The sequence below is a fragment of the Camponotus vicinus genome, unplaced genomic scaffold (genome assembly GCF_025532165.1).
Source record: "Camponotus vicinus isolate PSW18456_S1 unplaced genomic scaffold, iyCamVici1.0 SCAF_13, whole genome shotgun sequence".
Taxonomy (NCBI): Eukaryota; Metazoa; Arthropoda; class Insecta; order Hymenoptera; family Formicidae; genus Camponotus; species Camponotus vicinus.
This window is the reverse complement of record NW_028141949.1, coordinates 8,319,025-8,335,233: the sequence shown is the minus strand read 5'-3', so window position 1 is coordinate 8,335,233 and position 16,209 is coordinate 8,319,025. Positions and strand designations below refer to the sequence as shown.

General features: G+C 34.2%; 1 protein-coding gene and 1 long non-coding RNA gene across 2 annotated transcripts; one reads left to right on the top strand and one right to left on the bottom strand.

The window, feature by feature from the left end:
• Positions 1-99: 99 nt before the first annotated feature.
• Positions 100-1,125, top strand: LOC145963859 (SNAPIN protein homolog). The gene is made up of 2 exons (XM_083086142.1): positions 100-300; positions 671-1,125. The coding sequence occupies exons 1-2, from the start codon at positions 149-151 to the stop codon at positions 711-713; spliced, it is 195 nt and encodes a 64-aa protein (XP_082942268.1). The 5' UTR covers positions 100-148; the 3' UTR covers positions 714-1,125.
• A 1,829-nt stretch (positions 1,126-2,954) lies between these two features.
• Positions 2,955-4,012, bottom strand: LOC145963903 (uncharacterized). Its single transcript, XR_014436299.1, has 2 exons — positions 3,838-4,012; positions 2,955-3,059 (listed from the first exon to the last, which is right to left on the bottom strand). It is a non-coding gene; the product is annotated as an uncharacterized LOC145963903 (long non-coding RNA).
• Between the last annotated feature and the right edge of the window lie 12,197 nt (positions 4,013-16,209).

Sequence of the window (16,209 nt, the reverse complement as noted above, 5' to 3'; positions counted from 1 at the left end):
CTTATGGCCCCCTCGAAACCATAAAATTTTTGTCTGAAACATTTTTCTCTAAAATGCTTTGTTTCCGAAATAATTGCGTGCGTTAATTAAAATGGCTCACCCTGTATATCAAGAGACACGGTAGTGTCTACTTCACTACAGCTATAACATGGACGTGGACACAGCGAGTGACAATACATCTATCGACGACAAGATAGATGACTTTTGCGAAAATCCGACGCGGGATGCATTAACGGAAGGTCTTATGAGTCTCTTGAAACCTACGGTGGATCAACTGGACGAGAGAATTCGCGCCACAAGGTGACGTCAAGTTTTCTGTTCAGCGCGCATGCAATAATAGTAACATTTATTTTTCGCGTTTCTTCTTGCAAATTTACGTATATTTATTATTCTTATATTTCTTTCACAGTACGTACTATTTATTGCAAAATATATGTTTATTCATCGAATTGTAACGATAAAAAATTGCGATTTACTTACACAAGCAACATATATATCTTATTGTTACCTATTTTACAAGAATTCTTGAGCATTTTGAAAATCATTTTCAATTTTCATATATAATTATTGGAATGTTATAAAAAATTGTGCTTCTATCATGTACTACAAGTTGCGTACAAAAGTTGCGAAGAGTATTATTTTTTATGCATAACTATTCTCTTTGTTATAGGATATGTCAAATAGAGCTGAAGCAGCGGATTGTTATTACTTAACATTGATTACTTTGCAAGTTTTATAAAAGAAATTTCTTACAATTTTCACCGTAAATTTTATGGAAACTCCAGTAGTTAATTTATCAGATGAAGAACTCAAGACAGTTTATGATCCTTCTGAGGATTCGTATCTTTTAATAGATGCTTTGGAAGAAGATTTAGACATTCTGCATGCGATGAAACCTGTGATTTGTTTAGAAATAGGTAGTGGTTCTGGTATAGTCATCACAGCTCTAGCAATGGCATTGAAAAAATATAATGCTCATTTTATTTCAATTGATATAATCATTATAACATAGAATATTGAAATTCAAAATTTCAAAATTAAAAATAATTTATGCTTTGCGAAAGAAAATTAAAAATGAAAAGTAGTTTATGCAAAAGCATAGAAAGAAAAAATAAATACTCTATGCTATGATGATATTACATACACACATGCACACGCATGTACACATATACAAACATATTTTTATATCATCATAACGTAGAATATTTAAATTTTCAAAATTAAAAATAGCTTATGCTTTGCAAAAGGAAATGAAAAATAAAAAGTAGTTTGTGCAAAGCATAGAAAGAAAAAACAAAAAGACACATTTATAAAAAATATTCTATGTTATGATGATACACACACACACACGCACACACACACACATCATCATAACATAGAATTTTTAAATTTCAAAATTAAAAGTAGCTTATGCTTTGCAAAAGAAAATTAAAAATAAAAAGTAGTTTATGCAAAGCATAGAAAGAAAAAACGAAAAAACACATTTATAAAATAAAATATTCTATGTATGATGATGTATACACACACACACACACACAAACATATTTTTATATCATCATAACATAGAGTATTGAAATTCAAAATTTCAAAATTAAAAATAACTTATGCTTTGCGAAAGAAAATTAAAAATGAAAAAAATGAAAAGTAGTTTATGCAAAAGCATAGAAAGAAAAAATACTCTATGCTATGATGATATACATACACACACGCACACGCATGCACACACATACAAACATCTTTTTATATCATCATAACATAGAATATTTAAATTTTCAAAATTAAAAATAGCTTATGCTTTGCAAAAGGAAATGAAAAATAAAAAGTAGTTTATGCAAAGCATAGAAAGAAAAAACAAAAGACACATTTATAAAAAATATTCTATGTTATGATGATACGCACACACATACACACATACGCACGCACACACACACACACGCACACGCATACACATTTAAATATTAATAAAAATTAAAAATATTATTTCTATAACGGGCTGAGGTTCTTGGATTGGAACTTCGGCCTCGGGCTCGTCCTCTCGACCGTCCCGCTCTGTGCCCATCGTGCACGCGGTTGTTCTACAATAAAAGAAATATTTTAATGTTATTTTATTTGAATATAATATTTAAAGAAGAACTGCACGGATTAACTATATTGAAAGTTAATAAATCTAATTTTAATATATGTACATTCAGATTCATGAATTTAACATTACGCAAAATACTTTTAGCCTTTTAAAATATAAAAATAATTATTTGTGAATTAAAAATTTCTTTTGTAAAATATAATTTATACGACACAAAAATTCATGAAAATAAAAATTTTAATTCTATAGAAGGCTAAAAATACTTTGGGCAATGTTAAATTCATAAATCTGAAAATGTAATAGATTTATTAACTTTTAACATAGCTGATTCATTTAGCTGATTCCTTTATAATTAACGTGCCAATTATATAATTCAAAATTATTTACCTCTTACTTGCCCCGCTGTCGTTATCGGTGACGACGGCGGCGGTGGCAGCTGTGACGACGCTGACGGCGATGGCAGCGGTGACGACGTTGACGGCGGCAGTGGCGGTGGTAGTGATGCCATCGTTGGTGGCGGCGATTCTTTTTGTGTTTCCATTAATTTTTGTGTTTCCATTAATTTTTGTATTTTTTTTTTAAGTATATTTTCTTTTAAAGCCGCTTCAGCCTCAACACGTAAAAAGGACGACAATTCAATTTCTGGCTCCATTTCTTCCATATTGTAGGTTCTGAAAGAATGGAAACATATAAAATATATATTATAAAATATGTTTAGAAATGATAGTAGAAATGATAGATAATAAATGATTAATCTTCATTTTAATCTTTTATTGTAATGCATATATGTATTGTGTGTGCAACACAAATATGAATTACAATAAAAAATAAGTAATTACAATAAGTGAATTACAATAAAAATAGTAAAATAAATTTTTATTCCCTTGTTATCTATCATTTCTTACGCATATGTATTAATAATATAATGTGTTACACTTACTTTTTAGGATTTTCTTCATTTTCCTTTTCGTTAGATCTGAAAATAGAAATGTATAAAATATATTGTACAATATAAAATATTTTTATATTATGTATTACAATAAAAGATTAAAATAAAAATTAATTCTTTGTCATCTATTTTTATTATATATTTCTATATTTTTATTATATATATGTATTACAATATGTATTACAATAAAGTGTTAAAATAAAAGTTAACCAAGTATTGTGTGTGCAATACATATGCATTATAATAAAAGATTAAGATAATAAAATATTAAAATAGATTATAAAACATTTTTATAATGAAATAATAGATTGTTATCTATCATTTCTATAAAAAATTTTATAATATTTTATTATTTTATATATTTTATTATTTTAATCCTTATTGTAATGCATATGAGTTGCACACACAATACTTGGTTAACCTTTATTTTAATCTTTTATTGTAATACATATATATGTGTTATACGCAGAAGTACATATAGTTACGTATCGCAACAACTAATGGTTAGTTTTAATTTTAATGGTCTATTTTAATTTTTTATTATAATGCATTTGTATTGCGCATGCAACATATAGTAATATATATGTATTATAACAATCATTAGTTATTGCGATGAGTAATTATATGTATTTGTATGTATAATACATATATGAATTATAATAAGACATTTAAATAAAAGTTAAACAGTATCATGCGTGAAACATATATAATAGAAGATTATAATAAAAGATTGAAATAAAATATATAAAATAATAAATTATATTATAAAATATCTTTATAGATATTATTAATAATTATTGCTTACCTTTTGTGAGTTTCATTATCATTAATTGTTGCTGGTTCTTTTTCGTTTCTGGAACTGTAAATGTATAATATAAGTTATAAAATATTTGTATAAAAATGATAGAAAACGTATTGGTTTATCTTTATTTTATTCTTTTATTGTAATACATATGTATTGCATGCACAACATATACATATTACAATAACGAATTAAAATAAAGATAAACTATTTCATTTCTATAAAGATCTTTTATAATATTTTATTATTTTATATATTTTTAATCTTTTATTGTGCATATTTGTTGCGTGCACAATATTTAGTTAACTTTTATTGTAATGCATTTATATTGCTATATGTTGCGTGCACAATACAAATGTATTATAATAAAGGATTAAAATAATCATTAATTATTGCGATGAATAACTATATGTATTTCTGCGTATAACATATATTTTATGTATTATAATAAAGGGTTAAAATAAAGATTAGCCAAGTATTGTGCATGCAATACATATGCATTATAATAAAAAATTAAGATAATAAAATAATAAAATAATAAATTATAAAATATCTTTATAGAAATGATAGATAAGTGATTAATTTTTGTTTTTATCTTTTATTGGAAGTGAAAATATATAATATAAATTATAAAATATTTTTATAAAAATGATAGATAACGTTTTGGTTTATCTTTATTTTAATATTTTCTTATAATATGTATCACGCGTGCAACATATAATGTGTGTATTACGATAAAAGATTAAAATAAAGGTTAACCAATATTATCTATTATTTGTATATTAATAAAATTTATTATATATATATATATATATATATATATATATATATATATATATAATGTATTTATATTCATGCTTACCTTTTGCGATTAGCCATTGTAAAAAATATTTAATTATTTAATAATTGTATTTCGATCAGTCCCATATAAAAGAATGTTGTAATGTATCAACAATAATTTCGTGAAGACTGCTTCATATTCTGCATTATTTATGAACTGTGAGAAAATATTTAGGTAAGTTGCCAACACTACCGTGTCTCTTGATAATTTGTCTTTATTTTCCTTACTATTAAAAATAGAATTAAATAACTCACTTTTTCTCCGTTCCATTTATATATTCAATGATAAATTAGATAAGCAAAGCAACGATTATTCATTAATGGATTTATAAGTATTAATTGTGAATAATAAATGTAGATTTCTAATGACATATTGATTTGTAATTATCCGTTATTTTTGCAATAAGAATAGCAAAGAAGTTTGAAGGATCTGAATATCTATATAGTAAGCAAAGACCGTCGAATTTTAATGAAATATGACGGGGGTGGTGGCGGGTTCTTTGCTCATTTATTTAAAGATGTTTAACATATGTTTAACATATAGTACAAAAAAGAGTGATATCCCTAAAAAAACCCTTTTAAAAAAAAGGTAAAAAAAGGTGCTAAGTCCGCGTAAAAGACAGTATATGTATTTGCAAAATAGTGTATTATTAACTGTAAAAAACTATTGTAAAAAACCTGTCTCCAAAATAGTGTTATTTTAAAACTGTAAAAAACTACTGTAAAAAACCTATCTTCAAAATAGGATTATTTTAATCTACAAAATAGTTATTTTAATCTGCACAAAATAGTGTTATTTTAAACCGTAAAAAATTGTTCTACAAATTATTTTAATTTTGTGTAAAATTGTATATCCTACAAAAATAATGATATCAAAAAAATTGCGCTAAGTGAAAATAAAAACTTATAAAAATATTTTAACCAAAAAAAGTTATACAAAATAGTTGTTTTAATTTTCTACATTATATCCTAGAAAAATGATGATATCCAAAAATTACGCTAATTGAAAATAAAAACTTAAAATATTTTAACTAAAAAAAATTGTACAAAATAATTGTTTTAATTTCCTACAAATAATATTAAAAAGTTGCGCCAACTGAATAAAAATTTTCACTATAAAATATACATTTCTTTTTTATTTCCAATATTAAAAGAAAAATGATATTAAATGAATTGTAATATATCTATTATAAAAAATCGTTGAAAATATGAACAATCATATACATTGCAATAATCATATGCATATATCCTGAAAAGTTTAATTAAAAAAAAAAAAAAAGGAAATGATAATACAAAATACAAAATTAAAAATTATTAAAAAAATTAAAAATTAGAAATTAATAAAAAAAAATAAAAATTTATATAAAAATTAAAAATTAATACATATAAAAAAATTTTAGTTAAAAAACTTAGCGCTGCTACGTTGAATAATGTGCTAATGAAATTAGCAGCGCTAAGTTTTTTAACTAAAATTTTTTTATATGTATTAATTTTTAATTTTTATATAAATTTTTTTTTATTAATTTCTAATTTTTAATTTTTTTAATAATTTTTAATTTTGTATTTTGTATTATCATTTCCTTTTTTTTTTTTTAATTAAACTTTTCTGGATATATGCATATGATTATTGCAATGTATATGATTGTTCATATTTTCAACGATTTTTTATAATAGATATATTACAATTCATTTAATATCATTTCTCTTTTAATATTGGAAATAAAAAAGAAATGTATATTTTATAGTGAAAATTTTTATTCAATTGGCGCAACTTTTTAATATTATTTGTAGGAAATTAAAACAATTATTTTGTACAATTTTTTTTAGTTAAAATATTTTAAGTTTTTATTTTCAATTAGCGTAATTTTTGGATATCATCATTTTTCTAGGATATAATGTAGAAAATTAAAACAACTATTTTGTATAACTTTTTTTGGTTAAAATATTTTTATAAGTTTTTATTTTCACTTAGCGCAATTTTTTTGATATCATTATTTTTGTAGGATATACAATTTTACACAAAATTAAAATAATTTGTAGAACAATTTTTTACGGTTTAAAATAACACTATTTTGGAGACAGGTTTTTTACAATAGTTTTTTACAGTTATTAATACACTATTTTGCAAATACATATACTGTTTTTTACGCGGACTTAGCACCTTTTTTTACCTTTTTTTTAAAAGGGTAATTTTTTTAGGGATTAAATACACGCGAAACTTTCTCAAGGCTTTAATGACTGCGAGCACCTCGAGCTCATAGCTGCTATACTTTTCTTCAGCACTAGTCGTACGACCGCTAGCATAATAAACGGGACGTAACAAATTATTATTATCATATTGCAACAAAATAGCGCCGTAACCGTATTTTGACGCATCGGTGTGGAGCTCGGTGGTCGCATTTATTTGATATATTTTAAGGACGGGATTGTTTACCAGAGCGGCCTTTAGTCCGTCAAACGCGTTCCTCTCTTCCTTCTCGAATCGGAAAACAGCATTTTTTCTTAATAGGTTCGTCAAGGGTCGCGCAATCGACGAATAACTACAAATAAATTTACGGAAGTAACCGGATAGCCCTAAAAAACTCTGAACCTGCTTCACATTCTTCGGCTCCGGAAATCTCGTGACCGCGTCCGTTTTTGTCGCCGACGGCCGTATGCTACCCGATTCTATTTCGTGCCCTAAGAACTCGACTTTACTTTTTAAAAATTGACATTTCTTCCAATTTATTGCTAATCCCGATTCACTCGCCCTGTCGAATATCCGTTTAAGTTTCTCCAAGCCCTCTTCACAATCTCCCGACGGCACGATCAAGTCGTCCATGTACGTCAGTACTGTCCCGTCGCTAATAAAGTCTCGAAACGTCGCGTTAATGAATCTCTGGAAAACGGCTGGTGAATTACATAAGCCAAACGGCATTTTAAGGAACTCGTATTGCCCGTCAGGCGTAATAAATGCCGTATATTTTCTACTGTCCCCGTCCACCTCAACGTGAAAAAACCCGTTTTCCAGATCTAAGGTCGTAAATATTCTCGCGCTCTGCAATCGATCCAGCTGATCGTCGATCAGCGGCAGGGGATAACGGTCCTTTATTATTTTCAGATTTAAACGTCGGTAATCTACGCACAATCTATACGTGTCGTTTCTTCACGAGCACCACGGGGCTCGCATACTCCGATAACGACGGCCGCACCACACCCTCGCGCATCCAATCGCCTATCTGTGTTTTTATTATTTGCTTCTCCCGCTCGGAACATCTCCGCGCTCGCTGGTACACAGGCTCATCGTCCTTAAGAACTAATCGCATTTTTACATCCACACCGCGTGTTTTATTTGGCGTATAATTTCGTATCATATTCTCCAACGCGTCTTTATTTTTATCGTCAAGGTGTACAGTGTCAAATTTATTCGCTTCATACTTACAGTCGATCTGAAACATTTCCGGCAATTTTGACAATCCCGAATCCGAACTTGGCCTCAAAATTAGCGCCTCATCCTTTATTAAAATTTCTACGGTTCTTAGAAAATCGGCTCCAATAATTAGATCATATCGCATGAGCCCATCGGAAACTATCCGTATTTTCATCAAATACACCCTATCATCTATATGAACGTCGGCCTCGAACTCGCCTAATGTCTCATTACCGTCCGAGCCTATACCGCGGAAATAGATTTTGTTCTCTTTCAACGGAACGTTCAGTCGACTATGGCAATCCGCACGCATCAAGCACATATCGCTTCCGGTATCTACCATCGCCCGGATATTACAACCGCCGATACGCACGTCTTTATAATATTTTTTATCGCAGAGTTCGCTCACCGCACAACTATCTTTAGCGCTCGCTTTTCCGGTGCACCTCACCGCTACGTGCCCGCGCTCGCCGCACCGAAAACACTTCGCTCCACTTTCTTTTGTCGGACAGTTCGCACTGATGTGATTTTGTCCGCCACAATTGTAGCACCGTCGTGGTTTCTGCGCCTCGCCGTCGCCTCTCCGCTGCCTCGCTCCTCCCTGAGATCTCGCGTCGCCGTCCGGTTGTCCCATCGGGGCGGCCGTGCCATCTTTCTGCCTCCTCGGCCCGAGGGTCACCTTCTCGAATGCCCGCAACAAGGATGCCGTCGTCTCAAATCCCTGGATCCGCGCTTGGTTTTGCAGATTCAGATCCGTGATTCCGTCAACGACGTAATCAACGAGATCGTTTTCCTCGACCGGCACCCTATTCGCCAGAATTACCTTATCATGGAGGTACGCGCCGAAGGCCTCGCCTTTCCTCCAGATTCGTCCCTCAAATTCTTTTCTGCGCGCCACTTTATTCGGGCGGTGGTCGAACATGCCCTTCATTTCAGCTAAAAGATCGTCTGCTGACATCTCGATGTGTTCAGGTTTCGAACGAAATCACTCGGCCGCCTTTCCTTTGAGGCGCGAACCTATTAGTATCTTAACCATCTCATCTCACAACCTATAGGTAGTCGCGAGGAGACGCACCTGCCTCTCCCAGACGCTCCAGGAGTCGTTGGCCCCGCCGAAATGCGACAACAATTCAGCAATTGCTGTTATGCCGACTCGCGCCGTCGCTCCCATCGTCTCCGTCCATCTCTCACTCTCTTGGCCACGCTCGGTCTCTCGCTCTCTCTCTCTCGCCCGAAGAAGCTCGGTCTCCCGTCGCGCCAACGCGAGCTTTCGCTCTAGGAGTTCTCTCTCTCTCCTGAGTATGTCCATCTCCCGCCGCGCTATCTCCGTCTCACTCACGCCGGTTGCCACGGATGCATCTTGTTCCTCATCGTGCAACAGATTATTCTGCACATCGCTTTCCGGCCCGCCGAGCCAATCGCCCGCAGGATCCGCTTCCAATAATCGGCTAATCAATTCATTTTTCGCTCCGGTCGTACTTAGCCCTAAAGTCCTTAGCTTCTCCTTAAGCGCCAGGACCGTTAAACTGGAGGCAATCTTTGTAGGACTCATTACCTCTCGTCGACTCACTCAGTGTCAACCTTGCCTTCCACTCTATTGCACTCAGCACTCTCAGGCAACGCTATCGCACTCGGTACCACTGCAGCTCGCTATTGTCTCTCACAGTTCAATCCCGGACGAGCCCCCAAAAATTTGTAGGTTTACGGATTTAATTTCAGACGGGAGAAGAATGTCTTTAAAATAAGATGAATTTATATACAGATTCAGATAACTTTATTTCTACTCAGATAACACGTACTTTTGCCTTCGCGGAATTCGGCGCTCTCCTCTGGAAACTCGCGAGATACGATTTAATAGCCTCGCTATGCCCCGCGCGGGCCAATCAGGAAGCGACACATCGAGTGTTCGAAATCCCACGTTTAACTGTCGCACGATAAAAACAAGGGCAAGAACTGCCTCAAAACAAATACGAGCTCAAGACAATGGACCTACAGACAATAGAGATACAATAAACTCCGGCCGCAACCGGTTCGTCAACACGCCCGAGAAATAATCTAACATACAAAGCAATTCGAAACGAAAACGAAATTAAACGAAAAATTCTCGATTCCTAAACATATGCGTAAAAATATATGTCAACACCAACTTCACTAATGTATTTGCGTTTCACATTGGCAAATTGTATCGTAATTCAAGCATTTATACGAACTAAATAATCGTAATTTAGGAATAACGAGTTTTCGTTTTAACTTTTGCTTTAGAAATTTTTTAGTAATAAGTATACAATTATTATATCTCTCTCTCATTCCTTTAGAAATAAAATACAAAAGGGGAAAAGAAAATTTTTAATATATAAGATATATTACATTTACTATAGAATGGTTAAAAAGAAAAATTTAAAAATCCAAAAATTAACATGCCTCTGTTTCCTATATTTAATAAGAAGAGCTATATATATACAAAATCAAATAAATCCATTATTCATATTAACTAACAATTATTATTATTGTTCTCATTATCAATCCCTTTTCTGATCTCCTCATATGACATACACATCTTATATTAATAAAATTACTAGCATTTCTTCGACTAATAAATTATTCATTATTCAAAAGTATCTCTTATAAGAAATAGTATTTTAAAATTCGGGGACCGAATTTCTCCAACGGGGGAGATGTCACGTCCGGCGACCCCTAGATTCAGTAGAAATTTTTCTTTTCTCACTATCTTCCATCCAATAAGCTACAAGCACAAACTAACATGAAACTAAGAGAGACACACTTATATGTCACCTATAATAAAATGTGAATCTGAGAGAGAGACATATATGAATCATCTATACGAGCGAGATAGACTTATATGTAATACTTGGGAAAGACAAGGACCGATAAAAGGAAATCCTTTTAAATATGAACTCCTTTTATTATACAAACTATATAAGATAATGTAAAATATGTCTAAAAGATTAAAGAGAATCTATTTATGTAAAAATCATGATAAATGACCAATATTTTAAATAATCATTGTAAATCTTTGAAAAAGGTCATTTATCGTAATTTATTATAACTACTATAATGTATGTAGGACACGACCTTGCAAGCAATGCATTCAGAGAATTAGTTAATGCGTATTCCTAGAAAACTTTCTCTTAAAGACCACCCAAGAAGTTCGCAAAAATCCATTTCATAGAATAAGCCAAGGAATTTGTTCTTAAAACTCTCATAAATTACCCCTATCACTCAATTTCAAAAGTGTATAAAAACACTTCCAACAACGGAAGAGCGGGCATTCTCTCGTAGATTCACTCTAGACTTAGACTCACTCAGATTCTTACTCGCACTGTAAAACGCTAGATCAAGTCAGTTCAGAATAAAGAATTCAAATTTTAAACAAGAGTATACTTCTTTAATCATCATCAGCGAAGAAAATCCAACTCAAAGCAGTTAATTATCCTGGGGTTTTATCCCCTTAACCGCAAGAAGAACCCACAACTAAAACGTTCTGTCGAACTTGTAAAACTGTTGGAAGATCCTGTCTCACGGAACCAACTAATCGAAGTTACCAGAACGTGACACTAGCGATATCGCGCTTCATGTTTTCGTACACATTGACGCACTCGACGTGATATATTAGATTATCTGTGTTGGTATACATGATCTTACATTTGTCGCGATACAGGGGAGACATGTACTCGTGGTGAAATTCGTACAGACACACTTTCGATATGTCGAGTATGCACATACCGACGTAGATTGGTTTGTAAAATTTTACTTCCAATTTGCGCAATTCTACGGCGATTAAATTTTCCGAAAAAACGCTTCGAAGATGATACTATGCCGGTTCTAACGCTGGTCCTCTCAGGGGGGGGTGAGGCGCGAGGGGGTTCTCCGGGGCGCGGGGGAATGACGTCACGCGGGACGGAAGGGATTTCGGAGGCAGCGCGAGCAATATTATATTATCTATCCGGTTGATAAACGATATAAACAGTATTGCATATACCGATGTCCGGTTTATAAACAATATAAACAGCAGCATTTCTTTGAAAGACAACGAACGCGTGCGAGAGACAACGCGTGCGAGAGAGAGGGAACGATAGCGCGAGAACGCGTACGAGAGAGAGAAAAAAGGTAAAGACTTATAACTAGCGCAAAGGATGGAAATATGTGCGAGGAAATTACGTCATGATTTAGTAAACTTGAAACTCTTTATTCTTCTTTTTATACATATTTTTCTTACGTACTATAGACTAAAAACTAAAACTGCCAGATCGCAATCGACGAGTTGATGCTTGTTGAAAGCGTCATTCGCGCGTATTACATTCGATACTTTTTTAGGATCCGTTACAGTGGATGCGATATTGGAGAATTGCGTAAACTTGACATCAACTGTTTCGATAATTTTATCCAATCGAGCGAAAGTTACATCTATGCAACCATCGAGATCGAACATACGATGTAACGTCGATTCGATCATCATCATGCGTACATCTGAAGATTCGAGACTTATGAGTTTAGCATCGTTAATTGTATGAACTCGCACTGTTAGCGGTCCAACACTTATAAAACTGTAGATGCTTGAGAGCCGTTCCGAAGGAAATTTTGAATATTATGACGTTGCTCGTAGAGTCCCTTCCACGTTTCGAGAGATAATATCAGTTCCTTTCCCCGATGATCTCCAATGGCAATCTCCACGTATCTCGGTGGACCCACGTTGATATCAATTTCGAGGAATTTGAATTCCGTAGCTGTCAATGCGTATCGTCTACCTAGTATACGAACCGCACGACGCTCCAACGAAATGCTACGGGAAAAATTAAAATTAAATAATAGTAATAATAATACAATTTGTAAAAAATATAAAAATAGAAAGAAGTTAAACGAAACTTACTCGTCACATTTGTTCTCAAACGATGGAGTTTTATCACGACTCGGCACGTAATTATTCACGCGTCTTCCGACGCCGCTGCTGCTGCTGCTGCTTCTTTCAACAGTAGGTATACAAGGCGGGTTCTAACGCTGGGATCTCAGGGGAGTGAGGTGCGAGGGGATCTCAGCGGCGCGGGGGAATGACGTCACGCAGGATGGAGGGGGTTTTCGGTGGCGCGGGGGAATGACGTCACGCGGGACGGAGGGGATTTCGTAGGCGCGGGGGCTGCGGGGCGGGACGGGGGACGCTTGTGTTGGATGTTTTATGACAAGTATAAACAATCATAAACCGATGTCCGGTTGATAAACAGCGGTATTTGAAGAGGATTGGATATTAGGGCCAGAATTATTTTCCATATTTTTTTCTAGGAAGAATTGCAACGTATCAGCGCCGATGTTCGGCTACTTTGTACCCTTGCCGCGCGTGTGAGAGAGAACGATAATATCGCGTGCGAAAGAGAGAGAACGATAGCGAGACTTATAATTAGCGCAAAGAATGGGAAAAGGGTAGTGCAAGGGAGAGGTGCGTAAATAATTATACATTTTTCTTTTTGAAATATAAATTTATTTAAAAAAATGTGTATGAGTATTACAAATTGTGTGTGTGTGTGTGTGTGTGTACTTAATATTAAAATTATATAAAATTTAAAAATTAATAAAATATAGAAATAAAAAAAATGATGAATATAAAATAGGCCATCGGGCTATGTTGGGGAAGCCGTTTCTGAAAACAGAAGAAAACATATGCATTTCATTAGTTTAAATTATTTAATAATTTATTTTAAAATACTTTTGATATATAATAAATTAAAAGATACTTACAATGTTATCCATGACTCATCTATTTTAATTTATGCAAATAGGGCACATGTTGCAGGGCAATATTTGATTCAAACATTTTCTGCACCCTTTGCATGACATATTCTCCAAATGAGCATAAGCTATGGTTCTATGTTCTCGAACAGAACTAGTTTCTTCAAACTGATGCGGATCTTCTAGAAAGCATTCGGTACAATATTTTGATCCATTTTCCATATAGTAATAGGAAATGCAACATATCTTTGTTGCTTCGTTGTATGTTATTATTTCAGGTATGCTTAAATCTCGCTGTTTCTTTTGTAACCGTTCATCAAGAATATCGTCACTATCGTCACTATCGTAATCACTGTCCTTCGCCAAGGGTTCTATATCAGATCCATCATCTTCCATCTCTCTCTCCTCTCTCTCTATCTCCATCCTCTCCGCCACAACTGGATCCATCTAATAATCATCATCATCCGTATCGTCGTCGATGATAATTACGTTTTCTTCAGCCACCATATCATCGTCGATGATAATTACGTTCTCTTCAGCCATTGCACAAGACCACCGAAACACAGAAGAGCAACGAAAGAAATGATGCTCTGGTGCAGCAGACTCCTCTTCATTATATATTTTTAACATAAACAATATAAACACCAGTATTCCTTTGAAGAGGATTGGATCTTAGGATCCCGCCCTTTCTTTTTTTGTCGATGTACCTTTGCTTCTCACATTCAAGAGATGAGAAAGGATTGGACGAAATATATAAGGAGGAGGAGGATTGAAACATATCAAATCATAGTACGGAGGCGCGGGGCGGGGGACGCTTGGGGACGTGTTGGATGTTTTATGACAAGTATAAACAATCATAAACCGATGTCCGGTTGATAAACAGCGGTATTTGAAGAGGATTGGATATTAGGGCCGACCCAGAATTATTTTCCATATTTTTTCTAGAAAGAATTGCAACATATCAGCGCCGATATTCGGCTGCTTTGTGCCCTTGCCGCGCGTGTGAGGGAGAACGAATTCTTTCTGAGATGTAAATAAATGATTATTATGATACACCATACTTATTTATTTTACACAAAGATAAAAACAGGTTTAGACGAAATATAGGGAGGATTGAAGCGCATCAAGTCACAGTACGTGATTTGAACGCGCATCGGTTGTCAGAGTATAGCGATATTCTGTTAGAAAGATTTTTGTGCGATTATGAAATGTATGTGTGCAAGTGCTCCATAGAAAACTGTGACATAGTGTGTTAAAAGTGTGTTAAAAGTGTGAAAAAGACAGGAAAAAAAAACAAAAAAAACAAAAAAATGGAAAACATCGAACAGACTGAACGCGACCTGGTGGAGCGATCCAACCAAATTGCCACTTTGGGCGAATATTTTGCATGGCTACAACGATGCAACGAGTACATCGAGTCGCTGGAAGAGCAAAGTCGGATCAAACGACTACGATTATCGATCGGGAATCGACAATCGCTGATTGCTCGGATCGCGCGACTCGAAGGTGCAAAGACTCGATTGCAGAGACAGTTTATGCCCAGTGGTGGTAATTACAATGGCGACAATAACGCGGGTGCCAGATGTAGCGCGCATCAAAATGAACTTGTGTGGCGCGAGATTGATACCGCGTTCGATAACCGTATTCTGACCGGTGCTGTGATTAACGCAAACCATATCGAACCTCGTCAATTTCTCGATGACGCCAAAGACATTGTGATAGAACATGTACAGGACGTTATAAGAAGACACAACAGTGTAAAAGTGAACACTATATTCAATGGTGAATTTGTGTCGGGTGATAAGCGCGCAAATAAAAGTACCAATACGAGAAACTGTGAACTCTTTCGCACATCCGATTTACACGAGTGGTACGAGCGTCGCGTTATCGAACCCACTCTAGCATCGCTGGAAGAATTTAGGAACGCGATAGTGGCTGGGCATTGTCACGAATACAGAATTTAACTGTAAATATAAATAAGTATAATCCTATGCGCGCGGGATGTTATATTAAATTGCCGCGAGAAATTATGATGAAGAGAGCTGTAATTAATGTACAATCCAGAGACAATGCGTGTTTCGCGTGGGCAGTGGTGGCCGCTCTATATCCCGCTGAAAGAGACACGAATCGGGAATCTTCATATCCCCACTATACAACGATGTTAAATGTACAAAATATTGAGTTTCCGATGACGTTGAATCAACTAAAAAAGTTTGAACTTGTCAACGATATTTCGATCAACGTCTACAGCATCGAGAAAGAAAACAGCATTGTCCCGATACGTCTTTCGGAACAGAAGCGAGATAAGCACATCAACCTGTTGTATGTGGAAGACGGCAACAGCGTCGGGCATTTCGCTCCCAAAGTTCTCGGATCAAGAACTTATC

Excerpts from the sequence above, each read along its gene's own strand:
- LOC145963859 (XM_083086142.1), top strand. The coding sequence starts at position 149 with ATGGACGTGGACACAGCGAGTGACAATACATCTATCGACGACAAGATA. Across the intron at positions 301-670 it reads GAGAGAATTCGCGCCACAAG|GATATGTCAAATAGAGCTGA; the intron begins GTGACGTCAAGT and ends TCTTTGTTATAG.